Genomic DNA, 27,867 nt, shown 5'->3' with positions numbered 1-27,867 from the left:
TTTGGTCCATAATACATAGTAATTTGGGATGGCTTTGTATATTTTTCTGATGAAAATTTAAAATGTGATGATGATCAAATGTTTCAATTATAGGGAAAAGGGGACAAAATGGGTTTAAAGAATTTACAAGACAGGAAGAAGTCAGCTGTGTAACGAGAGAGCCTCTTACTGCTGATGAAGAAACAGCTTTAAAACAGGAACATGAACGAAAAGAGAAAGAGCTCTTGGAAAAAATCCAAAGTGCCATAGCGTGTACCAATATCTTTCCCTTGGGCCGAGACCGCATGTATAGGCGATATTGGATTTTCCCTTCTATTCCTGGATTATTTATTGAAGAGGATTATTCTGGTCTCACTGAAGACATGCTGTTGCCTAGACCTTCATCATTTCAGAATAATGTACAGTCTCAGGATCCTCAGGTATCCACTAAAACTGGAGAGTCTTTGATGTCTGAATCTACCTCCAACATTGACCAAGGTCCATGTGATGATTCTGTGCAGCTGCCAAAACCAGTGCATAAGCCGAATCGGTGGTGCTTTTACAGTTCTTGTGAACAGCTAGACCAGCTTATTGAAGCTCTAAATTCTAGAGGACATAGAGAAAGTGCCTTAAAAGAAACTTTGTTGCAAGAGAAAAGCAGAATATGTGCACAGCTAGCCCATTTTTCTGAAGAGAAATTTCATTTTTCAGGTAAATTTTCATTGAAAACTATTTCTTTTTCTCTCCCCATAATCTCTGGTTCAGGATTAAACATCTGTCAAGCTATTAGAGCTATATTTAAAACATCTTCTGTCTTCTCTTTCATTTGGACCATGTTCTCAGTTGGCAAGTTAGAGAATGTTTTCCAGTTAGACAAGATTTCACTGGGTTCCGTTTAGATTATGAGGAATGGCCGTATAGGAAGATTCATATTCTTCCCAGTCCCATTCCCTGATCAGTAGACTCTGAATACCCAAGGCACTAAGGTTGCCATTAGTTTTAGACAATAGACATGATAGTTCATTCACTAGGGGTTTTGGCTGAGGGTCCCAGGGACAGTTTCCATTAGTGATTACATCTTTGGAGATTGGCTGCAAGGGCAGATAGGGTAGCAATATACAATGGCTGGTTCATTGATAACAGGTAAAAGAAGGTAATAAGGCGTTTTTGGCGTTTTCATATTACTGAGTTTCTCTAGGTAAAGAACTCTTAAATTTAGGGGCATACTGTCATGTCTACTTTAGTTCTCTTCAGAATTAAAAACTTCAGATCACAATTCTTTAACAGCTTTATTGAGATTAGTTCATATGCTGTGCAGTTCACTCATGTCAAGTGTACAGTCAGTGGTTTTCATTAATATTCACAGATGTGCAACCATCACACAGTCAATTTTAAAACATTTTTGTCACCTCGAAAAGAAACCCCATATTTGTTTTCCTTCTCTGGAAATTTCCCTGTCTGAACATCTTCTATGAATAGTATCATATACTGTATATGTTTTTTTGTAACTGACTTCTTTCACTTAGCACGATGTTTTCAAGGTGCATCCAAGTAGTAGCATGTGTCAGTACTTCATACCTTCTCATAACCAAATGATGTTTCATTATGTAGGTAAACACCACATTTTACTTAACTGTTAGTTGATGGATGTTTCTGTTTTTTCCACATTTTGGCTGTTATGAATAATGCTGCTGTAAATGTTTGTGTACAAGTTTTTGTGTCGACATATGTTTTTATTTCTCTTGAGTGTATATCTAAGAGTGCAATTATTGGGTCATATGGTAATTCTGTTTAATCATTTGAGGAACTGCCATACTGTTTTCCAAAGCAGCTGCACCATTATATATTTCTGCCAACAGTGTATGAGGGTTAAATTTTTTCCACGTTCGTGTCAACTCTTGTTACTATCTGACTTTTAGATTCTAACCATTTTAGAGGTATGAAGTAGTACTTGATTGTGGTTTTGGTGTGTATTTCCTAAAGACCAGTAATGTTGAGCATCTTTTCATGGTCTTAATTGGCCATTTGTATATCTTCCTTAAAGAAAAGCCTATTCAAATCCCTATTGCCCATTCTTTTTATTAGGTTGTCTTTTTATTGAGTTGTAAGAGTTCTTCATATATTTTAGACACAAGTTCCTCATCAGATATCTGATGTGCAAACATTTCTGCCCCCCCCCTTTTTGTACTTTAGAATTTACTAAGTGTTTTTATAAATCCATTATCTCATGATCATAACTGTCACATTGGGAAAATTGTGTTTTTAATAAGAAATTCATAATAAAGGTATTGGTAACTATTTCAGACAAACCTCAAACTGATAGCAAACCTACCTATAGTCGGGGAAGATCTTCCACTGCATATGATTCATCTCAGATGTCTGCGGAAAGACAGCTTGAATTGAGGCTGAGAGATTTTCTTTTGGATATTGAAGACAGAATCTACCAAGGAACATTAGGAGCAATCAAGGTTAGTACCTGGTCCCATTTTTAGTTTGCCTAATTACCAAAGTTTTCGTTATTTTTATTAACTTATTTGATACAGGCAAGGCATGTGTGTTTTGAATAAATACATGGGAGTGATAATATTTTTTTATGAAAACTAAGTTAGTTCCCCTCTATCAAAATACTAATATATGAATAGAAATCTTTCTTAAATGTACTATATGGCTATCTGCTTTCTTAAACAGAATTTAATGAACATAATTGACCTTTTTAATAGTAATTTTTAGTATGTTTAAAATAACTGTTTTGCGGTATTTTCATCTGAGATGTTAAAATGTGTAAGGATATTTTCTTCTTCCTTGACTAGCTCCTGCCTGCTCTGCTGAGTCTGGTTTGTTTATTGGTTTCTTTGTTACCTTTTTAAAATCTGTAAGTAATTCATGCTTGATATGTGTGTTCTGTTCATTCCTTTGCTATCATCTGTCACTTTTTTGCTACTATCAGGTGACCAATCTCAGAATTGTTTATGATTTCCCTATATAAAAAGTGAGGTACTAAAGCTTCCATCTATAAATGATATGAATTCCATTTTGGCCACTTAGTAACCTTATTTTTAGATCCCTTTTTGATTTACAATCTTTTCTAGAATATTCATGAATTTTTCATATGTACATTGAATCTCATACTTCTTAGGAACAACATATGCCATTTTCCCATGTTGGTAAACCTGGGTTTTGTTACAGGTTACAGATCGACATATCTGGAGATCGGCATTAGAGAGTGGACGATATGAGCTGTTAAGTGAGGAAAACAAGGAAAATGGGATCATTAAAACTGTGAATGAAGGTATAGAAGAGATGGAAATTGATGAGCAAGCAAAGGTCATAGTAAAAGACAGGTACAAAAATGATTTTTCTAAAGTAACTCACTTTTTCTTGCCACTCTATATGGTTCTTTTTAGTAAATGTTTTTTTCTTCAAAAAATTGTTTTAAAATCTTACCATGAGGACTTTTAATACCTGTAACCACTGAAATAATTTTCCTCAACCACAAACTCTCTTTTACTCCACTTTGTGTTAGTGCAGACAAAAGGCAGCTTGTTAGGATAATGATAATTGCTCAAGTTTAAAATAAAAAGTCTTTGAGCCTAGGGTTTTATTAATTTCAGAAAGTAATTTTATATTGTCCATTTTTCTATAGGATATCTTAGTAAATTATGTTGGGCTTAAATATTATTTGAATTATTAAACAGAATCTATATCTGTAGATCTGTAGATAGATGCTTTGACTTTCTCAGAGTTCTTTTTGGATAACTCTCCTTAAGGAGTTTATTTAGAAGGAAATGGAAAAGAGACATTAAGCTAGCAGCTATGAAAGAGGATAAGAGTTCTGGTAGAAGCAGATACCCAGTACAAATGTAGTACATAGGAGGGCTACTTGTCTTTGTAGATCAAGGAAGACAGCACAGGAAGTGCCAGAGGAAGTGACCAAGAACCTGAGACCTAAAGGTGGGGAAGATGTACTGGGAGGGAAGACATAGTACTAAAGGCTTTGAGCGAATAGGTTTGTACGTGTAAATGATCATTTTAGCTGCGGCATGGAGATTTATTGCAAAGGGAATAAGATTGATGGCTAAGAAACTATTCAGGAGGCAGCTATAAGTATCCCACCCAGTAAAAGTTGAAGCAAGAGAAATAGAGGGAAGCTGGCTGGTCTGCTTATCCTTAAGGCCCACCACTGGGTCATCTCCCTAAATCCTTTCCCCTAACCCGTGTCTCATCCACCTTTCCTCCAAATATTTGCCCTTCTGACCTTAAAGGACTTGGTATTTAGTTAAGCTCTTGATTCATGTATTTATCTCCCTTTCCTGCTAGCTTATGTGATCTCCTTTGAGATTGGGGAAACTATTTCTTACACAGGTGTGAGTAAGCATTTGAAGGAGTTAGACTCAAGTCTTACCTAACAGTGTTTTTAAGTACCGTAAACTCTTCCATGTTTTCATTGTAGACTTTTGGGCATAAAAACAGAAACTCCAAGTACTGTCTCAACTAATGCAAGCACACCACAGTCAGTAAGCAATGTGGTTCATTATCTGGCAATGGCACTTTTTCAGATAGAGCAGGGCATTGAGCGGCGTTTTCTCAAAGCTCCACTTGGTAAGTATCAATTTTTACTTCAAAATATTATTTATATTTTAAATGATTTTGAAATTGCCTCTTAATAGAAATTTATGGGCTGACACAATAAAATTGGCTAATTGGAAAAGCTTGAGATTATATTTTCACTTAAAAGCCTGAGATTTTTTTAAATAATGCTAAAGTACTTTTTATTGTAGATACTGATCTTTAATGACTGTCTATTTAAGTGTATCTGTTAATCCTTTCTTTTGTGTGTAAGTTTCATCAAAAGAAAGATTACCAAAACCTGTGACTAGCCAGATCCTGAATGATCAAAAATTGTAGATAAGTATTTCTCTTGTTATTTAAAACAGAATCCCAAAGAAGCTACTTAAATCTCCACCACTGGGGGTATGGTTTAACAGTGTGGCTCACTAACCTGAACACTGTATAAGAAGCACTAAATCAGAAATACCAAGTGTTAAATACAAATGAGGAAATTCTCTATAATTTATGGCTAGGATGATAGAAATAATACTATCTGGATCATGTTTTAGCAGTTTATTAAATTAATAATCTTTTAGGGACTAAGCTAGGAATATAATCATTATGTCTTTGGGAAAATGTGTGTTTCAAGTTCCAAATCAATTTTCATGTCGTAACTGCCTCTACTTCCCTATGGTTAATGTTAAATTAATTTATAGCTCATCATATTCAAGATAGTTTGTATCTCAGTAGTGGGGTGCGAGAAGAAACAGTTTTTAAAGCCATATCTTTTTGGTCTCATGTTGAAAAAGCAACTTGAATAGACTAAAATCATTTAAAAAAATTTTTTAATATTATTTTTGAGAGACAGAGAGAGACAGAGCATGAGTAGGGGAGGAGCAGAGGGAGAGGGAAACACAGAAACCGAAGCAGGCTCCAGGCTCCAAGCTCTCAGCACAGAGCCCAATGCAGGGCTCAAACCCGCAAACTGTAAGATGATGACCTAAGCCAAAGTCGGATGCTTAACCGACTGAGCCACCCAGGCGCCCAAATCCTTTTTAAATTACGTGAATATTGTTGAATATTAAGAACAAAATTTTCATAAATATATGGTGCTATCAGAATGTGAATATATTTTTTAAATGTCTGTTTTAAAATTGAAGAGTTTATGGCCAGTATCTCATTGTTCTAATAAGCCTATTCATATTTTTTATAAATTGATAATTCCACCATGAGCTTAATAACCACTTTTCAGATTGGAAAGTAGCAGTTGTAGAAATAAATACATGTGATCAAAGCTCACAAAAATATTAGTTTGTATTTGCTATGTCACTTTTACTTCCCAGTCTTCAATATTTCTTAATATTTTCTGTGTCTAAATTGAATTACATGTACAAGAGATTTCTTTTTTTTTTTTTTTTTTTTTTTTAATTTTTTTTTTTTCAACGTTTTTTATTTATTTTTTTGGGACAGAGAGAGACAGAGCATGAACGGGGGAGGGGCAGAGAGAGAGGGAGACACAGAATTGGAAACAGGCTCCAGGCTCCGAGCCATCAGCCCAGAGCCTGACGCGGGGCTCGAACTCACGGACCGCGAGATCGTGACCTGGCTGAAGTCGGACGCTTAACCGACTGCGCCACCCAGGCGCCCCCAAGAGATTTCTTACAAGCACATGTGAATCTACAATTACTTCAATTAAAATTTCAGTTGACAGTTATTTGTAAACTATGTAGCTCTTAGAAATATATCACTACTACTCATTAATCCCATGATTCCAAAAGACATAAGATGCAATTCAGCTTTTTCCATTTCTGAAATTGCCATCAATTAAAGTTGTTTATAAATTCAAGGAAAAAAAAATCAAATTGCTTAGTGTGTCCATATTTTCATCAGTACATCTTTTAAAAAACTTAGACAAAGGGGAAAAGTTAACACTGGAGAATGTTGCAACTAATATCTAGTAGGTTATATGAGAGCTGAGAGCTATAGTGTTCTTTATGCTGGTTTGTATATAGCAGTATTGGAACATTCATTTCATCCTAACAGATAAAAAGGAGCAATTTCAATTTGAAGTCTTAAAAAATAGGTGAAACAAAAGTTTAACTTACTTTAGTGGTAAATATTGATCAAAGTTAGATGTTAATCATTTATAATATGGATATTATCATCTACCATTGCTGCCACATAAAAAATTAATAGAGGGGCACCTGGGTGGCTCAGTCGGTTGAGTGTCTGACTTCAGCTCAGGTCATGATCTCACGGTTTGTGAGTTCAAGCTCCGTATCAGGCTCTGTGCTGACAGCTTGGAACCTGGAGCCTGCTTCCAATTCTGTGTCTCCCTCTCTCTCGTTCCCTCTCCCCCTCATGCTCTGTCTCTTTCTCTCAAAAGTAAATAAACATTAAAAAAATTAATAGAATAATTGGTGTCTGTAGCTTTTTATATTATATTTAAGCTTTTGGAGGGTCTGTTTTGAATGGGACAACAAGAGATAGAGCTGTCTCAGGGTTTTTAAGATAATCTTTTTTTTTTTTTTGAATGTTTATTTTTGAGAGAGACAGAGTATGAGTGGGGGAGGGGCACAGAGAGAGGGAGACACAGAATTTGAAGCAGGCTCCAGGCTCCGAGCTGCCCACACAGAGCTCACCGTGGGACTCGAACACACAAACTGTGAGATCATGACCCGAGGTGAAGTCAGACGATTAACTGACTGAGCCACCCAGGCATCCCTAGATAATCTGGGGTTTTTTTTTTTAATGTTTATTTATTTTTGAGAGAGAGACAGAGCACGAGTGGGGAGGGGCAGAGGGAGACACAGAATCCGAAACACGCTCCAGGCTCTGAGCTATCAGCACAGAGCCAGACCCAGGGCTCGAATTCACAAACTACAAGATCACGACCTGGGCCAAAGTCGGACGCCCAACTGACTGAGCCACCCAGGTGCCCCTAAGGTAATCTAAACATTAGATCAAGGTAATCAAGTATACCTTAATGTGGGAGAGAAATGGGGGTTCCACTTTATGAATGTTTGAGATAGCATATATATTAAAATTCTCCATGCTTGTGATTATTTTTCAACATAGTAAATTAATTGTGGTAGGAATTTTCCCAGTTTAGCTTCAAAGATTATTTCAGTTTCTTGAGGAAGCAAATAAGAAATAAAAATTCTACTCTTGTTCCACTTTCCTTAGTATGTCCCTTTTATTCTAATTAATCACATTAATAAAACTAGGCTTTTTTAACTTGAGGAAGATACTCATATTTGAATTATTTTAGGTAAGATATGTGAGAATTGTTTGTTCACATTGGTAATTTCATCACTTATAAAGTCATTACTTCATAAAGTCATCACCCGTAAGCTATGAAAAAAATCCTCAAACTAACTTTATCAGTTTGAAATTAGGTAACACCGAAATTAATAAAGATCAAAAGGGAGATTAAAAAAAAAGGACAAGAAAAAGAGGAAGATCAATCTAGTGTGAGAGATGGTACATTTTTAACTTTTTAAAGAATTTTGTCTTTTTAAAGAATTAGGAATTTACTTTCTATGTTGCTGAGCACTGGTTTGAATATTTAGCTTTTGAAGGAAAACCGTGGGTTTAATTTTTTTGGAAAGGAGTGGGGTTGGGGATAAGCTTATAAAACAATATCCTCTTCCTAGCATTTTCCTTTCTACATTTCATACCTCAGATAATGAAACTTAAAAACTGATATATAGGGTGGCTCAGTTGAGTATCTGACTTCTGCTTAGGTCGTAATCTCACGGTTCGTGAGTTTGAGCCCTGAGTTGAGCTCTCTGTGCTGTCAGCCTGTAGCCCACTTCTGATCCTCTGCCCCACTCTCTCTCTGCACTTCCCCCACTTGTGCACTATCTCTCTGTCTCTCTCTCAAAAAGAAAAAACATTTTTTTTAAAAGTGGTATATAAAAAGTTGACATTGGTGAGTTTTAGTATACTTACTTATCAGTGAAAAGGATGAACAGTAATGGAAGGTATGTTTATTTATTTTGCATATGGTATTTATTTATAGATTTTTTTTTTTTTTTTTTTTTTACTAGAAGGTGGGAGTTTTTTTGTGTTGTTTTATCCCCTGGAGAAACCTACATAGCTTGGTCACATGAATTACTGTATGTGGCAGTTAATAATAAGAAATCTCCCAGTGTAATATTTGATCATATGACTCTACCATTATTTCATATTAGTAACATACTTTTAATTAGTAATTTCTTGAGGAACTTATGCTGGCATGATGGAAGATAAAAGAGAAACAAGATCTATCTCCCCTTGAGACTTTCATAATCAGGAGAAGAAGCAAGAAAATAAACCAAAAAATGGAATCAATTATATATACTTTTTATCCTTATTGGTACTATATAAAAGTAGAAAAACATGGACATCCTTTTGTATTTAGAATATTTAAAGGGCACCTGGTGGCTCAGTCGGTAAGGGGCACCTGGGTGGCTCAGTAGGTTAAGCATCCAACTCTTGATTTCGGCTCAGGTCATGATCTCGCAGTTCGTGGGTTCGAGCCCCCCATTGGGCTCTGCTGGGGTTCTCTCTCTCTCTCTCTCTCTCTCTCTCCCTCTCTCTCCCTCTCTCTCTCCCTCCCTCCCTCCCTCCCTCTGCACCTCCCCCTTTTGCTCTCTATGTCTCTCTCAAAATAAATGAGAATAAACTTTTAAAAAGAAAAAATAGAATATTTAAAAGTAGATGGGATAAAAATTGGACCTTGAGCTACGTACCACTGGTTTAATTTTATTAAAGCACATCTTTGATCAAAACCCATAATGTGTCACCAACCTTTGAGTTAACAATCAAACAGACTTCCAAAATTCCAAAGTTTCTTCACAATTTGTCTTTTTCTTCCACTCTTCCACATTGGCCTATGCAAACTTATTTCTTACACTTAACAATAAGAATGTCCTCTGATTTACCCAGAAAGATTTCTTCAAGATCTTTGAACTAGCAATTTTTGTTACCTCCTTCCTTAGAGGTTCTGCTCATGCCAGAACTTTTCATGAAGCCTTATATCAAAAAACCAAGGTAAATAGAAAACACAAAATGAGAGGGTAGAAATAAAACAAAGACTGTATTATTGCATTTCCCACTTGGCTAATATTTCTCTTTAGCTTTGCCTGAAGAGCTTTTGACCCATTCATTTTTTTCCCTCTCCCACTGAGCTGTTAATCTCTTATTTTTGGAGGTTCTGATTATTTTCAAACTCCTTGGTTATATTTTCAAACGTTTATTTCTTAAAACATATTAAAATAGTTATTTTGTTATATTCTGTGTCTAATTCTGATATCTCAGGTCTTTCTTGGTCAGATTCTGCGGGCTCTTGCTTGTAACATTTTGTTTCCACATGTGCATTATGGGTTTTGACTAAACTCTCATTCCTCAGAACTTGATCCATGGAAATTTCTTCAGAGAGAATGTGCAAAGATTTGTACTTGTTTCTGCCATTCACCTGAGGTCACTACCAACCTGAACCCCCTTTAAAAATTTTGTTTTTTTCAGGTTTTAAACTGTTTTAAGGCATTGCTTATAGTTACATATTCTCGTGGTAGATTTATTTTCCCTTTCCACCCAACACCAAGGTCCAAGTGAGCAGATTTCCTTGCTACATCTTTCTTTCTGCATGGTATTCTTTTCCACCCTTACACTTAAAGGTATAGCCTTATGGTGTCCTAGCTTTTCAGAAAGGACTCAACACATTGGGTGAGCCCTTTATTCCATGTCCTGTCTCTCTCACCCTAACAGTCAAACAAGAGCTCAAGACTCACTAGTGTTTGGCAGGTCTGTTCCTTTATGATTTCAGCTCCTCGTGTATATCTTCACTCTCCCAGCTGTATAAAAAGTTTCCTAAAGGTAGGGACCATAGAACACACTTGTGTAATCTTCTAAATTGTTGCGCATAGGAGGAACAGTATAATTCAGAAATAATGATAACATTAACAGCATTTACTTATGCATGACAGGCATTTTATTTTTCTTATGTACATTATCCCACTTAATCTTCCCACCAGTTCTCAGAGGTGGATAGTATCCACATATTACTCTTGAAGAACCTAAGCACAGAGGGGTTAAGTAATTTCCCCAAGCTCACATAGGGGAGCTAGTACTCAACCTCAAGGCAGACTGACTCCAGAGCTCACATTCTTAAAAAATTTTTTTTTAATTTTTATTTATTTTTGAGAGAGAGAGAAAGAGAGAGACAGAGCATGAGCAGGGGAGGAGCAGAGAGAGAGGGAGACACAGAATCTGAAACAGGTTCCAGGCTCTGAGCTGTCAGCACAGAGCCTGACACGGGGCTCAAACTCACAGACTGTGAGATCATGACCTGAGCCGAAGCCGGACGCTCAACCGACTGAGCCACCCAGGTGCCCCATCCAGAGCTCACATTCTTTTAAGCATTATGTTATGGCCCAGGAGGACTTTTTTTTTTTTTTTAAGATAATAGTAGGAAATATGGTACAATAGGAACAAAGTATGTATGGAGTCTTATATATCTTGTAGAATTTTGACATTATGTGGTAGTCCCTTCATAATTAAGTATATCTTAGGAAAATTAAGGTGGTAGCAATAATTGAAGCTTATTTTTTTAATGTTTTGTTTTGAGAGAGATCATGTGCCAGGAGAGGCAGGGGGCGGGGACAGGGAGGGCAGAAGATCTGAAGCAGGCTCTGCGCTGACAGCAGCAAGCCTGTTGCAAGGCTTGAACTCACAAACCGTGAAATCATGACCTGAGCGCAAACCGACTGAGCCACCCAGGTGCTCCAGCAATAATTGAAGATGGAAATCACATACCAATGTAAAATGATAGACTGACTACATTAATGGCATCTAATGAAATGATGCTTAATAAATTTTTTAGTCCAGAAGATAAATGAATGATGTTATTAATGACAGAAAGTTCCAAATGTTTCTATATAAATATTGGTACTGAAAGTTCTTTTGGGAGATGGGGTGTTAGCATTTTTTATTTACCTCATTTAAAAATTATTTTCTTAGAGGGGCGCCTAGGTGGGTCAGTTGGTTGAGTGACCAGTTTCAGCTCAGGTCATGCTCTCACGGTTCATGAGTTCAAGCCCGCATCAGGCTCTCACCTGTCAGTGCAAAGCCCGCTTTGGATCCTGTCTCCTTCTCTCTCTGCCCATTGCTCACGTTGTGTCTCACTGTCAAAAATAAATAAACATAAAAAATATGTATTTTCCTAGAGATAGAAGATAACAGAGTTGGCATTTGTACAGAATTGATATTTTTAATAATAGCTTTATTAAGATATAATTCACATATATAAAATTAATCCTTTTAAAAAGTGTATAATTCAGCAGCCATTCCCCATGATCTAATTTCAGAAAATTTTCATCAGCCCCAAAAGAAACCTCATATGATTGATACTTAGAGAGAAGTCCATCTTTTATCCGAAAAGAAGAAGTAATATTCTTGATTCAAATGAATAGTCACTGACTTGTAATCATATTTAGCCAGTCCTCTAAATTAGGTCAAGATTTGGTAACAAAGACTAGATTGAGAACACATTGCCTAAGTTATTTTTCTCTTTTAACTATTGAAACCTTCAAGCATTTGATATACGGATTTAAATAATTCCTTACGTCATAAACAAGATACGGCTCAGCAAATATTTTCTTTAACATGAAGTTTTTAATATTAATATGATCTTTTTGTTAAGTATTAGAAAAACTTTAAAATCAAATCTGTTTAAACTACTAAGAAAATAGTTCTAGGAGATGTCTAAGGTTTGCCTAGAAACTTTTTTTTTTTTAACGTTTATTTATTTTTGAGACAGAGAGAGACAGAGCATGAACGGGGGAGGGGCAGAGAGAGAGGGAGACACAGAATCTGAAACGGGCTCCAGGCTCTGAGCTGTCAGCACAGATCCCGACACGGGGCTCGAACTCACGGATCGCGAGATGGTGACCTGGGCCGAAGTCGGACGCTTAACCGACTGAGCCACCCAGGCGCCCCTGCCTAGAAACTTTAATCACTTTACCTTTTCTTTTAAGATGCCAGTGACAGTGGACGTTCTTATAAAACAGTCCTGGACCGTTGGAGAGAGTCTCTCCTTGCTTCTGCTAGTCTATCCCAAGTCTTTCTTCATCTCTCCACCTTGGATCGTAGTGTGATATGGTCTAAATCTATACTGAATGCTCGTTGCAAGATATGCCGAAAGAAGGGTGATGCTGAAAACATGGTGCTTTGTGATGGCTGTGATCGGGGTCATCATACCTACTGTGTTCGGCCAAAGCTAAAGGTATTTTTCCCTTCTTCTACTTCTTAGATTAAATTGAGTGATTGAGGTTTTTGAGTGATAGATGATTAATGATCATTTCTGTGATTTGTCAGACTGTGCCTGAAGGAGATTGGTTTTGTCCAGAGTGTCGGCCAAAGCAACGTTCGAGAAGACTCTCCTCTAGACAGAGACCATCCTTGGAGAGTGATGAAGAGATGGAAGACAGTATGGGAGGTGAGGATGATGAAGTTGATGATGATGATGAAGAGGGTCAAAGTGAGGAGGAAGAATATGAGGTAGAACAAGATGAAGATGACTCACAGGAAGAGGAAGAAGTCAGGTAAGTCCATGCAATGACATGAGAGTTTGTGAGTTTTAATCACACAGTGTCTTGACCTTGCAAATACAAATGGAATGGTTGGGGCCCTTAACTTTTTTAGAAACCGGTGGGTAATAAGTGGCCTGAGGTTATCCTTGCTTTAGTTTTATAAGCATTTGAAATTATTCCTGAGGAAGTGTAGTAGCTACATGAACCTACCCAGATCATAAAATCAAATATGAGTTCAAGTTTGGACAGGAATACTAATTCAGACCTCCAATAAGTTTGATTTTACTTCATTTTATGCCTGAAGCAGCAAATAAGCATTCCAGAGGATATTCATGAGATAAAGATGAATGCAGCTTCCCTGTGCCCCTATTGCTTTCTCAAGGAGTTATACTCAAACAAAGAGAGAAAGAGATATGCCAAGAAGCACATTATATTGTTATACTTCTACCACATTAGCACCCAGAAGGGGTCAACTTCTATATACTACCATATAGCCAAGTACTCTGCAACTTAGCAAGTGCCTGGCTATTCCAGCTGTGGCAGCACTAGAGCATTCTCCCTTTATTTGTCCCTTTTTAACATTTGAACCCCATTCATGTGGAATCAGGAAAGTGAATGTGAAGCAAGGGCAACTTAGAACTGACAAAGTACAAAAAGACCAGTCTGAGGAGGGATAAGTAGAAAGAGCTGCCCCATCTATTTTAAACAAGTTGTTTTTGTTTGTTTTTTTGTTTTTAATTTTTTTTAATGTTTATTTATTTTTGAGAGAGAGAGAGAGAGAACGAGCAGGGTAGGGACAGAGAGAGACAGAGACACAGAATCCAAAGCAGGCTCTAGGCCATGAGCTAGCACAGAGTCTGACACACGGCTCGAACCCACGAACCATGAGATCATGATCTGAGCTGAAATCAAACGCTTAACCAACTGAGCCACCCAAGAGCCCCAACAATAGCTCTAACTAGCAAAGCTATCGCCCCGGTAGATTATAAGAGCAGTATTTGTGTTAACATAAAGATGATATGGGAAATTCTTGGAAATATTTTAAATAAACTGGAAGCCCAGGTATATGGTGAGATGGATAAAAAAGGCTTAATGGAGTTGTTTGATACTTGTCTACAGCTTAAAGGCAATTAAAAGAGTGAACCTAGAGTTGCCTGGCTGGCTCAGTCATTGAAGCATGTGACTCTTGATCTTGGGGTCATGAGTTCGTGAGTTCTAGCCCCACGTTGGGGTTAGAGTTTACTTAAAAAATAATAATAGGGGCGCCTGGGTGGCTCAGTCGGTTAAGCGGCCGACTTTGGGTCAGGTCATGATCTCACAGTCCGTGAGTTTGAGCCCCCACGTCGGGCTCTGTGCTGACCGCTCAGAGCCTGGAGCCTGTTTGGGATTCTGTGTCTCCCTCTCTCTCTGACCCTCCCCCATTCATGCTCGCTCTCTCTTTGTCTCAAAACTAAATAAACGTTAAAAAATAAAAATAAAAATAAAAATAATAATAATAATAAAATGGAAGATTGAACCTAGTTTTGTATTTTACAGTAAGAAGCAGAAGATGGCAAACAGACTCTTAACATACTATTCAGGAACCATAGGTTTAAGGCCTATTTTAGTTGCAGTCATTGGCCAAAACTGTAGGTTACCTCAGCCTCAGTGGTAATGAAAAGTGATGAAAAACTGTTACTGTAAGGAGACAAAAGAAATGTGTATAGAACTCATCGGCTGAATAGTAGAACAAGGGAAATAGAAATAATCTTAATTGCATCATTTCTCTGTACAATAATTATGTTTTCAAACAATATTTACAGCCCACCAAAACGAGGAAGACCACAAGTTAGATTGCCAATTAAAACAAGAGGGAGACTTAGCTCTTCTTTCTCAAGTCGTGGCCAACGACAAGATCCTGGAAGATATACTTCAAGGAGTCAGCAGAGTACACCCAAAACAACTGTTTCCTCTAAAACCACGGGTAGAAGCCTTAGAAAGATAAAATCTGCTCCTCCAACAGAAACTAAGTCTTTAAGAATTGCCAGTCGTTCTACTCGCCAGAGTTACGGCCCACTGCAAGCAGATGTATTTGTGGAACTACTTAGTCCTCGTAGAAAACGCAGAGGCAGGAAAAGTGCTAATAATACACCAGAAAATAGTCCCAACTTCCCTAACTTCAGAGTCATTGCCACAAAGTCAAGTGAGAAGTCAAGATCTCTAAGTGTTGCTTCAAAACTTTCTCTCCAAGATAGTGAATCCAAGAGAAGAGGAAGGAAAAGACAATCTACAGGTATGAAGAAGTCTAATTTAAACTATTCTTACCTAAGAAAATGGAATAATTTTGAAAGATTGAGTGTTGTGGGGTGCCTGGGTGGCTCAGTCGGTTGAGCATCCGACTTCAGCTCAGGTCATGATCTTGGCTTTCATGAGTTCGAGCCCCGCATCGGACTCTGTGCTGGTGGCTCGGAGCCTGGAGCCTGCTTTGAGTTCTATGTCTGTCTGTCTGTCTGTCTCTCTCTCTCTCTCTCTCTCTCTCAAAAATAAACATTAAAAAAAAAATTTAAAAAAAAAAGGTTGAGTGTTGAGATACTTTGAATCATTTTTTAAAAGCTGTCACTAAGATACACAAAGTTACTAGGGAACAACCCAGCCTGAAGCATAATGTTCATTGAAGGGGCAGCTAGCCATTTGAGGAGTAAGGTAAATTATATTGTCAGTATTTTTCTAGTAGTGTAGCAAGATAGTTGTGAAAAATTTTTAGTGTTCTGTTTCTAATGGAGAGATTTGGCCAACATTTGAGCAGTCTTGGTATAACATATTCTAACATTTCATTCTCTTCCACCCTTTCTACTTTAAAACACATATATTCATCATAACCTACACAGGCTACATGGGGTTATATGGTTAAGTTTCCTATCTGGCATACTGAATTTGGGGGCAGGGGAGAGCTGGGAGAGTAATATTGTTAGGGAGTAATCATCAGCTGTCTTTTTAATTCTGATAATCATTTTTTATAGTAATCTCTATCCCATATAATCTCTTTATTTATCTCTTCAATCCTATTCTTTTCTTCCTTTAGTGTCCATAGTAATAAAACTTTGATATTTCCAAAAAAATAAAATTAAACATAAAAAGCATTACTGTTCCTTGAAGAATTATAGATAGGGTGTATTGTATTATTCAAACCTATGACAGGATTAAGGAATCCATTGGTGAAAGAACGGAAGACCCATTAGTCTGTATGTGCAGTCACCGGGTTGTTGGGTTTGGGAGGGTTCTATCAGGTAACTTGGCACCGAGATCTAATTTAGCTTTTCCCATCCCCTTATCTGTTTTGCTCTTCCCCAATTCTGAACTTCAAGCTACTTGGAAAAAATAGTACACCTGAAGCATTTGTATTCTAAAAAACTCTGCTAAGAAAAAAATTTTGTTGTTGTTAATTGATTTATGAATTTACTGACCTGGCTCCAAAGACAAACAAAGGGGAAAATGTATGGATTTACATTTAAGTAGAAAATTTAAACACCTGAATTCATAATATGAACTATGCTGCCCTTTTCTACTCATTCATACACTTTTCCTCTAGTTCTTACATTCCTAATGTATTTCATTATATACACCTTAGATTTTATGAGAAAACATTTTAAGAAAGTCTCCATATAAAAATAAGACTTATAGGAATAATCTTTTACTTCATTGTTGAGAATTACTTTTCTTTTATGCAAGGTAATCTATAAAGAGGCCTACTTGCTAGATCTGAAGAGGTTACCTTCCTAAGGATGTGTTTTCAGAAATATTGGAGAATTGCTTACTTTCATTTTATTATAGTTGAAAATGTATTTTTAATAAAACAGGCTAAAAAATAATGTATAAACTTTATAAATGTATAAAGTTCTAGAAACTTTCTTTTATATTACACTGTTGTTACAATATGTTCCCAATGATGGGGCACCTGAGTGGCTCGGTCAGTTAGGCGTCTGACTTTTGCTCAGGTCATCTCACGGTTCACAAGTTCGAGCTCTGCCTCGGGCTCTGTGCTGACACCTCAGAGCCTGGAGCCTGCTTCAGATTCTGTGTCTCCCTCTCTCTCTGCCCCTCCCCTCCTTGCACCGTCTCTCTCTCAAAAATAAATAAACATTAAAAAATTGAAAAAGAAAAAAACACAATATGTTCCCAGTGAATGTTAATTTGGAAATTTTATGATCAAAAAGGAAATAGTGGGGGTGCCTAGCTGGCTCAGTCAGTGGAGCATGCGACTCTTGATCTCAGGGTTGTAAGTTTGAGTCCCACATTGGGTGTAGGGATTACTTAAAAATAAAATCTTTAAAAAATAAAAAAAGGAAATAGTAATTTTTGATCCAGATTTTCATATGTCCAATGTAAGTTAGTTTATCTCAATATATACAGAATGGCAATTTTCTCTTTGAATTTAGGTGTATTTAATACCCTGTTTAGCTTGTAGTGATCAAATATTTTGCTTTGTCATCACCTAAAATTAATTTAATCATTTATTTAGAATCATCTCCTATGACACTGAATCGAAGGAGTTCAGGCCGACAAGGAGGAGTTCATGAATTGTCTGCTTTTGAACAACTTGTTGTGGAACTGGTACGGCATGATGACAGCTGGCCTTTTTTGAAACTCGTTTCCAAAATCCAGGTAAAATTATTAGATTTGATAAAATGTGTTCATGTATATTATCTGATTTTAGTCTTCTTGGCAACTTTGAGGTAGTCAGAACTCCCATTAGTCACTACATATTGGAACGTTGGTTCCTGTGTTGAAAAAAATGGCATTAGGGCGCATTGTGTTCTCAGTCCTTTCTAATCCTGTGACTGATTCTCAACGAATGATGACAGTATGTTGAAATAACCTCAAAGTTTTTTTTCCATGTAATGAATATGAATAGATTTAATTCAACTGAGTATCGTTATCGGTACCCTAAGAAAACAGAGATGGCCTAAACTAAGGGATTTGAGATGGTGCTGGAGTTCTTTATATACTTAAGGCCGTATGTGATATGCTGGAGCAGAATGTGATATGCTGCAGCAGATAGGGCAGTGTTACAGTGCTGTAATAGAAGTTATAATGGTCCTCCAGAAGTGGAGAAGAAAAGGAGATTGATTTGACCATTTCAAAGGGAGGGAATAGCAGGAATTAGTTCTTTATAGAAGAACTAGAACTGTTTGGTCTGGTCATTAAGGAAAGGTAGGATTTCAATAGTAAGAAATAGAATAAGGACATTCTAGGAAAAGGAGACCCAGAAATGAGAATATGGGAAATGATGGTAGTTTAAATGGAACAAAGGGTGTGTTAGAGAGGCACAGTAGAGAGAAATAGAGAAAGAGCATACAAGCAAAATCATAAGCTTTTTCTCCTTTTTTTTTATTTAAAAAGAAATTTTTTATGTTTATTTTTGAGAGAGACAGAGCATGAGCGGGGGAGGGGAAGAGAAGGGGGGAGGGAAAACACAGAATCCAAAGCAGGCTCCAGGCTCTGAGCTGTCAGCACAGAGCCCGATGCGGGGCTCGAACTCACAAACCGTGAGATCATGACCTGAGCCAAAGTCAGATGCTCAACCGACTGAGTCACTGAGGCGCCCCTCCTTTTTTTTTTAAGTTTATTTATATATTTTGAGAGAGAGGCAGCATGCATGAGGTGGGTTTAGCAGAGAGAAAGGGAGAGAGAGAGAATCCCAAGCTGATAGCACAGAGCCCGACGCCAGACTGTCTGTCTCACAAATCACAAGACCATGACCAGAGCTGAAACCAGGAGTTGGATACTTAACTGACTGAGCCACCTAGGTGCCCCAAGCTTTTTGTTTTCACAACTTATCTCTGATAAATTTTCTATAGGAGATATATTTGAATTATTTTACAGGTCCCAGACTATTATGACATCATCAAAAAGCCCATTGCCTTAAATATAATTCGTGAAAAAGTGAACAAATGTGAATATAAATTAGCATGTAAGTAATTTATGTTTTTCTCTGATAATTATTTTTGTTTAAAGAGGTAAAGGCTGTTTTCTCGTGATTTAAATGATGTATATTAATGTGGTTGTATAGATGGCATCCCAAGAGGTCCCTAAAATGCTTGTCTATGTATACAGAGATAAAAGATGCATAGGGATTAAATGAGTTTTAGATATTTTATAGAATCTGATCTTGATAGAAGTTCTATGTAATTATATAACATTCCTAATTACATAAGTGCATAGTTTCAACAAATCAATTTAAAAAAAAAATTTTTTTTAACGTTTTATTTATTTTTGAGACAGAGAGAGACAGAGCATGAATGGGGGAGGGGCAGAGAGAGAGGGAGACACAGAATCGGAAGCAGGCTCCAGGCTCTGAGCCATCAGCCCAGAGCCCGACGCGGGGCTCGAACTCACGGACCGCGAGATCGTGACCTGAGCTGAAGTCGGACGCTTAACCGACTGAGCCACCCAGGCGCCCCCAAATCAATTTTAAAGCATTTATAGTTCAACAATTTTAAGTTTTCGTTCTACTACCTTGTTTCAGAGGCTTCAATTTCTTTTTTGGGGAACAGGGTAGAGTCAGGTCATTTGTTTGTCTTTTACATGAAAACAATATGGAGTAGAGGCTTCAGTTTCTTTTTTCTTTCTTTCTTTCTTTTTTAAAGTTTTTATTTATTTATTTTGAGATAGACCAGCAGGGAAGGGACAGGGGGATGGGGGGAGACAGAGGATCTGAAGCAGCTCTGTGCTGACAGCAGAGAGCCCAATGCAGGGCTCAAACTCACAAACCATGAGATCATGACCTGAGCCAAAGTCAGACGCTTAACCAACTGAGCCACCCAAGTGTCCCAGAGACTTCAATATGTAAAGAAAAAAGTGGGCTTCCGTTTTCTTAATGACATTTCCAGCTGTGATGCAAACAAAATGTATATTTATAATTTATGTACTTTTATTCTAATCTCATTTGTTTTTTTTCTTTCTAGCGGAATTTATCGATGATATTGAGTTAATGTTTTCGAACTGCTTTGAGTACAACCCTCGTAACACAAGTGAAGCAAAAGCTGGAACTAGGCTTCAAGCATTTTTTCACATTCAGGCTCAAAAACTTGGACTCCATGTTGCGCCTGGGAATGTGGATCAAGTTAGCACACCACCAGCTGCAAAGAAGTCGCGAATCTAATTTTGTCCTTCTGAAGGATATATTTGAGAAAGACAAATTGTTCATGAAAATGGAACATTAAATCATGCTCTAAAGCAGACATATATATTTATATATATAAAGCAATAACAACTGATTGACCACATTGAAGTGTGGCCTGCACTATATTCTCAATTTTAATATTAAGCACTCAGGAGAATGTAGGAAAGATTGCCTTTGCTACAGTTTTGTTCAGTATCTAATAAGTTTGATAGATGTATTGGTTACAGTACTGGTTTACAGAGGTTTTTGTACATTTTGAGATCATTCATGTGTCCCAATATCTCTGAAAATATTTTCTCACCTGTGATTTATTTTGTCATTGATTTTTTTTTTTTAGAAGTGTGGTATTAAGGGAGATTTGTCCATACAGATAAATCTTCTATTATAGCACAGTTTAGGAAAAAAAAGCATATATGTCTAAGATGTTTAATAAGCACATTCTTTCAACACTACACATGAATGCATCCAATTTTATATCCTTGAAGTGCTGTACCAATGCTGGCTGGAGATATTAAGTCTGAGTTTATTAACTAGATATTTATTTAGCATTCAAAATAATTTGTGAATTTGTTTTGTATTTATAAAATTTGTACCTGGAAAATGTTCTTTAATTTTTTAAACATTTTACTGTGTTTTTGTTTTATTTCTCTAACTTCTTTAATGAACAATCAGTAAAAGGTAACACCCTCCCTTTTTCCTGACAGTTCCTTCAGTTTTACAGAACTGTATTTACAGGTTTCTATGTACAACTTTTTTTAAGTGTACAAATAAAATGATACATGTTTTTCAAGTATTCGGAATCTGGAATTTTTACAAAGCAGAATTGGACTATTGCATGTGATACATACAGACCGTAGGAACTAATGTTTTATTGTACCTGAGTCTCTATGGCAGTGATTTGCATCTTTTTCTGCCCCAACCCTTGAGAGATAAGATACCTCCCATGAGTAACAGCAGCAGTCTCTGATAGGGATTCTCAGTAAAAGGAAGAAAGAAAGTTTGGAATATGCCCACCTGGTTAAGAAACACCACTCAAGGGGCGCCTGGGTGGCGCAGTCGGTTAAGCGGCCGACTTCAGCCAGGTCACTATCTCGCGGTCCGTGAGTTCGAGCCCCGCGTCGGGCTCTGTGCTGACTGCTCGGAGCCTGGAGCCTGTTTCCGATTCTGTGTCTCCCTCTCTCTCTGACCCTCCCCCGTTCATGCTCTATCTCTCTCTGTCCCAAAAATAAATAAAAAACGTTGAAAAAAAAAATTTAAAAAAAAAAAAAAAAAAAAGAAACACCACTCAACATTTTATAAATTAAATAGGAGGTGCTATTTCTTAGGGATGGAAGATGTACAGAGGCCTTAGTTTCATAGGACTAGCTGTTCCTTTTTAGAATGCAAAACGCAGGTGTCGTCTCTAGGGCTTTTTGGAAGGCAGTAGAATCATCCTGTTTTCTCATCTAAAATCTTGCCATATGTTCACAACTGTAATTTTTGATATATTTGTAATCATTTCATATACCAATAACCAAATTTCTTAGAAAATTGTACTTCAGTATTTATTCAGGAGAGAATTCTAAAATGCAAGTACACTTCAATAGTAAATTATCTGATTACTTAATATTCTTCACTTTTTAATGTTCATAACAACTAACATTTGTATGTGCTTTTCTTCTAGACAATAAACACTAAGAAGGAAAATTCTGTCCAACTAATAACTGTTAAGTCTGAAAGTCAGTCTTAAGACTTGGCAATTTATATGTTGCCTTTCTCGGACTCAGTGAAAATTAAAGACATTGCTTTTTAATCTGCCCAGCCAGATTTTCTTAGATATAGAAATCATTACTTACACCCATACATACCTGCAGTAATTGAAATTTTACACAGCAACAAGGCTAACATACATACATAACATTCATAGTAGTGGCTGGGAATGTAATGTTGACATGACCAAGAAAACAGCGTTATCCAACTCCTATTTTGAGTTTATGTTTTTCTTCAAGGAGACAGAACTACAAAATGGAATGGGTGGAATAGAAACATAATTGAAAACTCAAGTCCAAGATAGTTGAGACATTTCAGTGAGCTAGGCACCACTTACTGAGTTCAATTTCCAACCCCAGATAAACTATATATGTAAAAGCACTTAATTTGTGGGGCGCCTGAGTGACTCAGTCAGTCGAGCGTCTGACTTTGGCTCAGGTCATGATCTCACAGTCTAGAGATCGAGCCCCACGTCAGGCTCTGTGCTGACAGCTCAGAGTCTGGAGCCTGCTTCAGATTCTGTGTCTCCCTCTCTGCCCCTCCCTCTGCTTGCACTCTGTGTCTCAAAGACATAAAAAATTTTTAAAAATAAATAAAAGCACTTAATTTGTAATTGTAAGAGGGTGCTAGAAGGGAAAGAAATTAACACATCTTGTTATATGCCAAGCCTATTAATTTAGAAGTTTATATCCTTCATACCTAATAACTATGGGAAATGCTTTTTATGTTAAGCCAATTCTGTAAGGATTTTCGCTGTTATTCTCTCCATCTTTCAAGTGAGATTTTGACTCAGATAAATTTTTTTTGTAAGTACTTGCCCAAGATCGCAGAGTAAATGACACCAGGCTGTCAAAATTCCTTATTTCCAATATGCTAGGCTACCTCCAGGAAGATGAGGGATATGCAAATTTATCTCTGAACAATAAAAAAGAGTGGGCAGAAAGGAAAATGGAGAATGTACATGTATTCATATCAGATAATAGTCTACGTCACATGTTTGGAGAGTTATTCATTGTAAGCATATGCTTATTTTCCTTTTTTATTTGTAGTTTCCAAGGATCACTGTCCTATTCTTCAGCCATGTGCTCAGAATATGTACTAAAGGAGTATGAGAATAGGAAAAGCTACTATCTTCCAAACTTTGGATTTAGTTCTCATGCATATTTGGCTACAGATCTAATTAATATTGGCTACAGGATCCTTATTAATATTTTAGCAAAATCAGAAATGTGTGAGAAGCCAAAATTTAACAGCTATGTCATGCTTTGAACATTGTTCTTCCAAATATGTTCATTCTCTCATTGGTTTGCTATTTTTTTTCCAATGTTAAAATATTTAAATGTCTTGGACTTTTTCTCAAGAGAAAAGGAGGTATGCTTGGACACATGTGAGTTCTTTGTTTTAATTTCAAAAAAAAAAATGGACATGGTGCTTAGGTTAATTTCACTAACAACATGAGGAAGATTGTGTGTAAACCACATATTCTGCATTAGCCTTTATGCTCACAGTTCAGGAGAGCTTGCTATATTAAGCAAAGGTGTCAAAGCAAACCTCTAGATTAGAAAAAACATGCAGAAACATCAGTGTGTTCGTAATTTAATGGTGTACAAATGACTGAGCAGACCTTTAATCTTTCTATTCATTCTCTTTCTAGGTAAAAGTTTGTCTTGAGAGCCAGTGACCCTTACTGTCAAAGAAATTGATGAACAAATCTCTAAAATGTGAGGCTGTGATTTAAGCCTTTGATTGGGTCAATATTAGACGTATATTACTTTTCCCCAGTAATATGAAAACCTTACTTCTCCTAGTTACAAAATTAATAAATGGCCATTGTCCAAAAAATAGAAAACAATAAAATGCAAAATAGAAATAAATTTGATGTATAATTTCTCAGATTATTTTCTTTAGTAAAAATGGATCGTGGTATACAAATCCTATTTTAAACAGCTGTTTTCACTTTGTACCGTACATTGTGGATATCTCTGTTCTTTATGTTCTGTTCAGTGTTCTGCTGTATCTAAGGCTCACCTCGTTTGGAAACCTCTCAGATAACCCAGTCCTGCATTTACTTAACCAGGTATCTGATAGTTAATTATAAAAAATTATAATTAAAATTTATAAAAAATTATCATTTACTTGTGATGTTTTGGCTAACTACTACAATTAATTCAGTAACCATTTACATGTATATAACAGCTGTTTCTGTTATTAGAGCCTTAAAATGAGTTAATGATCAGAAGTGACAAACTAAAAAATGGATAATAAGGCAGTGTAGCATTTCTACAGCTAATAGGCATATATTTTTTTTTTTTAATTTTAATGTTTATTTTTGAGAGAGAGAAACAGCATGAGCAGGGGAGGGGCAGAGGGAAAGGGAGACAGAATCAGAAGGAGGCTCCAGGCTCTGACCTGTCAGCAGAGAGTTATAGGCATATAATTTTAAATCTTTTCCTGCCTGGGGGTGCCTAGCTGGTTCAGTGGGTGGGGTGTGTGACTCTTGATCTCACAGTCTTGAGTTCCAAGCCCCATGCTGGGTGTGGAGATTACTTGAAAAAATAAAATATTTTTCTTTCTTTCTTTCTTTCTTTCTTTCTTTCTTTCTTTCTTTCTTTCTTTCTTTCTTTCTTTCTTTCATTCATTCATTCATTCATTCATTCCTGCCCTGGCTTCTTGTGGTATTTCTTCTGCCTGATCCCATGCACTTTTCACTGTTCAGTCCCCATAATCCTCTAGGATAGGACTTAGCGAACTTTCTGTAAAGGTTTAGATAGGAAATATTTAAGGCTCTGCCAGTCATCTGTCTCTGCTATAACTATTCAACTCTGCCGATTGTAGCACAAAAGCAGCTAGAGACAATGCATAACTGATGCATGGCTGTGTTACTGTAAAACTTTATTTGCAAAAACAAGTGTGGGGCCAGATTTGGCTTTGTTTTCTGATCCCTAATCTGGAGTAAATAATACATAATTTAAACAAAGAACAGTATTTAACAAATGGAAAGAACTCTTAATTTTCTTCACCAGTTCTTGCTGTGGCTACTCTTAAAAGTCAAGATTCACCTGTAATCTCATCTTTGGTTCTCTTTTATTTTAGGTCTACATACAGTCCCTGAGCAATTGCATACTGCTTCTTGGTGAAACTTAGCAACTGCCCCATGCTAGATTCTACTTCCAGCCATGAAGGAGGAATGGGTACAGGATTTGATACACTGCTGTAAACAGAAAACTGGACGAAATACATCAAACTTTTCATATATTGCACAATAATCAGTATAGGACTGTTATCTCTGCAAGATCTCCCTATTACTGGAATTACCTTCCTAAATAACAAAACTAAGCCACTCAATTTCTTATTTGTAATTTTCCTTTCCTGTTACCTCCAATGGGATTAGCTTGGCCTATACAAGCTGACACCATTCTGTCAACCACATGTATCACTTCCCACTACACCATCTATGTATTGGTTCCTGTCACACTAGACTCTGTTGTGTCTCAGAAATTAGGACTCTGAAGACTTCATGCCTTTTCGCTTGCTCTGCCTTCCACCTGAAATGTCTCCCACTTCACCAGCCAGAAGCAGATAACCTGAAAACATCCAGAATACAGTTTCTGTTTGGAATGATGAAAAATTCTGCAAATGGATAGTTGTGGTGATTGCACGACAGTATGAATGTACTTAATGGTACATTTAAAAATGGTTAAAATGGGGGCACCTGGGTGGGTCAGTTGGTTGAGTGTCCAGCTCTTGATTTCAACTCAAGTCATGATTTTAACTCAAGTCATGATTTCATGGTTCCTGGGATCAATCCCTACAGAGGGTTCTGTGCTGACAGCCTGCTTGGGATTCTCTCTCTCTCTCTCTCTCTCTCTCTCTCTTTCAAAAAAAGAAAAACAAACAAACAAACAAAAAACACACACAACTTTAAAAATGGTTAACCTGGAAAGTTTAGGGGCACCTGGCTGGCTAATTTAGTAGAGCATGCAATTCTTCATCTCAGGGGCATGAGTTTGAGCCCCACGTTGAGGGTTGAGCTTACTTTAAAAATAAAATGGAAACTTTAGTGTGTGTGTTTTTACCATGATAAAATATATAAATTTTTTAAACACTCATAAATGTTAACTAAGACACAATGAGCATCTGTTTAAACTCATAGCTGCATGCACAAGAGAGTGGTTGAAAAACCATTCTGACAGTGACATGAGCTGAAGCTGTAGCTATCCCAGTGAGGGTAGGCAGCTGGTAAAGGAAAGTTGATGGACTTAATGTCTTAATACTATGGGGGGGGGGGGGGGGGCGGATAAAACCTACAAATTAGACCTGAACTGAAAACCCACGTAAAACCAAAACCGTCATAGAACTATACATTTATTAAAAATGTAGACTGGGGGAAAAAATGCCAAAATGTGATCCAAAAACCCACAAAGAAAAAAAACAACTTTAAAAATGATCCTCAGGCAGACTTCTACTTCTTTTTTTTTCTTTTTTTTAATGTTTATCTTTATTTTTGAGACAGAGCATGAGTGGGCGAGAGGCAGAGAGAGAGGGAGACAGAATCCGAAGCAGGCTCCAGGCTCTGAGCCATCAGCACCGAGCCCAAACTCGTCAACTGCAAGATCATGACCTGAGCTGAAGTCGGACACTCAACTGACTGAGCCACCCAGGTGCCCTGGCAGACTTCTACTTCTTTGATAATGAAGTAAGTAAGCATCCTTTCCCCTACTCTTCCTGCTATAAAATTAAAAGCCAAAAACCCTAGATGTCATATATAAAGCATACTTAAGACTGAAAGTTGTTGAGAAGGCAGACTGACTCGGGACCTTGGGATCTGAGGAAAGCATGATGAGTTACCTGGGTTTTCTTTTTGGCTCATATATCTAGATGAAACTGAAGAAGCTGGCAAGTGGAAATTCTAAATAGCACAAAGAAAACAAAAGCCACAACAAAAGCTTTTCCAAAGAACCAGAAAAGGAGCAGCCTAGGAAGATAAAACGTTTAGACAATAACCATTCCATTCCAGCCAAACACCACAGAAAAACCTGGCCTTACCCACACCCAAAAATCAACTGGGGAGCCTAGACTTCCACCAGGATAGGATAAGGATAAAATAAGGTGCCCCTACACCCCCACTGGAGTGGTGTCAGTGAAGAGCAAGTAGGGTGCCTGGACTTTCATCCCCACCAGCCAGTAGTGAGGTATCTCCCACCTCCCCTAGAGTGTCAGTGGAGACCAGGAGGTGTCTACTGACCACTGACCAGCAATAATGGGAACCCCATTCCTGGTGTCATCAAAGGCTGAGTGGGAAACTTGGACTTCTAGAGCATTTGGCAATTACAAGGTAGTTCCCAGACTTTCCCTGTCAGTGGTGTCAGAGAAAGCTAGTAGCTAAGAAGATTTAAATAAAGTCCAGAGTCTCAGCCTACTTCAGATTCTGTGTCTCCCTCTCTCTCTCTCTGCCTCTCTCTTCCCCGCTCACACTCTTATCTCTCTCTCTCTCTTTCAAAAATAAATAAACATTAAAAAAAATTAAATAAGGTCCACAGTCTCATAATACAAAAATATCCAGGTTTCAGTAAAAAATTACTCATACCACAAACCAGGAAGATCTCAAACTGAATGAAAAAGAGAAAGATGTCAACACCAACGTGACATGTTAGAATTATTTGACAAAGGGGCGTCTGGGTGGCTCAGTCGGTTAAGTGTCCAACTCAATTTCAGCTCAGGTCATGATTTCACAGTTCATGAATTCAAGCCCCCATGGGGCTCTGCACTCAAAATAAGAAACTTAAAAAAAGGAATTATTTGACAAAGACTTCAAAGCAGCCATGATACAAATGCTTCAATAAGCAGTTACAA

General features: G+C 37.2%; 1 protein-coding gene across 4 annotated transcripts in view; it reads left to right on the top strand.

The window, feature by feature from the left end:
* Window positions 1-21,055, top strand: part of BAZ1A (bromodomain adjacent to zinc finger domain 1A) — a 96,131-nt gene extending 75,076 nt beyond the window's left edge. For all 4 annotated transcript variants that reach the window (XM_058738799.1, XM_058738800.1, XM_058738798.1 and 1 more), the window contains 10 exons: window positions 94-690; window positions 2,284-2,447; window positions 3,166-3,320; window positions 4,430-4,578; window positions 12,549-12,796; window positions 12,889-13,115; window positions 14,906-15,375; window positions 17,602-17,744; window positions 18,966-19,053; window positions 20,048-21,055. In XM_058738799.1, coding sequence (XP_058594782.1) covers window positions 94-690; window positions 2,284-2,447; window positions 3,166-3,320; window positions 4,430-4,578; window positions 12,549-12,796; window positions 12,889-13,115; window positions 14,906-15,375; window positions 17,602-17,744; window positions 18,966-19,053; window positions 20,048-20,244 — 2,438 coding nt within the window. In that variant the 3' untranslated portion in view covers window positions 20,245-21,055. The remainder of the gene's footprint in view (window positions 1-93; window positions 691-2,283; window positions 2,448-3,165; window positions 3,321-4,429; window positions 4,579-12,548; window positions 12,797-12,888; window positions 13,116-14,905; window positions 15,376-17,601; window positions 17,745-18,965; window positions 19,054-20,047) is intronic.
* The last annotated feature ends 6,812 nt before the right edge of the window (window positions 21,056-27,867 follow it).

The sequence above is a fragment of the Neofelis nebulosa genome, chromosome 7 (assembly GCF_028018385.1).
Source record: "Neofelis nebulosa isolate mNeoNeb1 chromosome 7, mNeoNeb1.pri, whole genome shotgun sequence".
Taxonomy (NCBI): domain Eukaryota; kingdom Metazoa; phylum Chordata; class Mammalia; order Carnivora; family Felidae; genus Neofelis; species Neofelis nebulosa.
The sequence above is the reverse complement of the archived record's forward strand: the minus strand, read 5'-3'. Positions and strand labels throughout refer to the sequence as shown.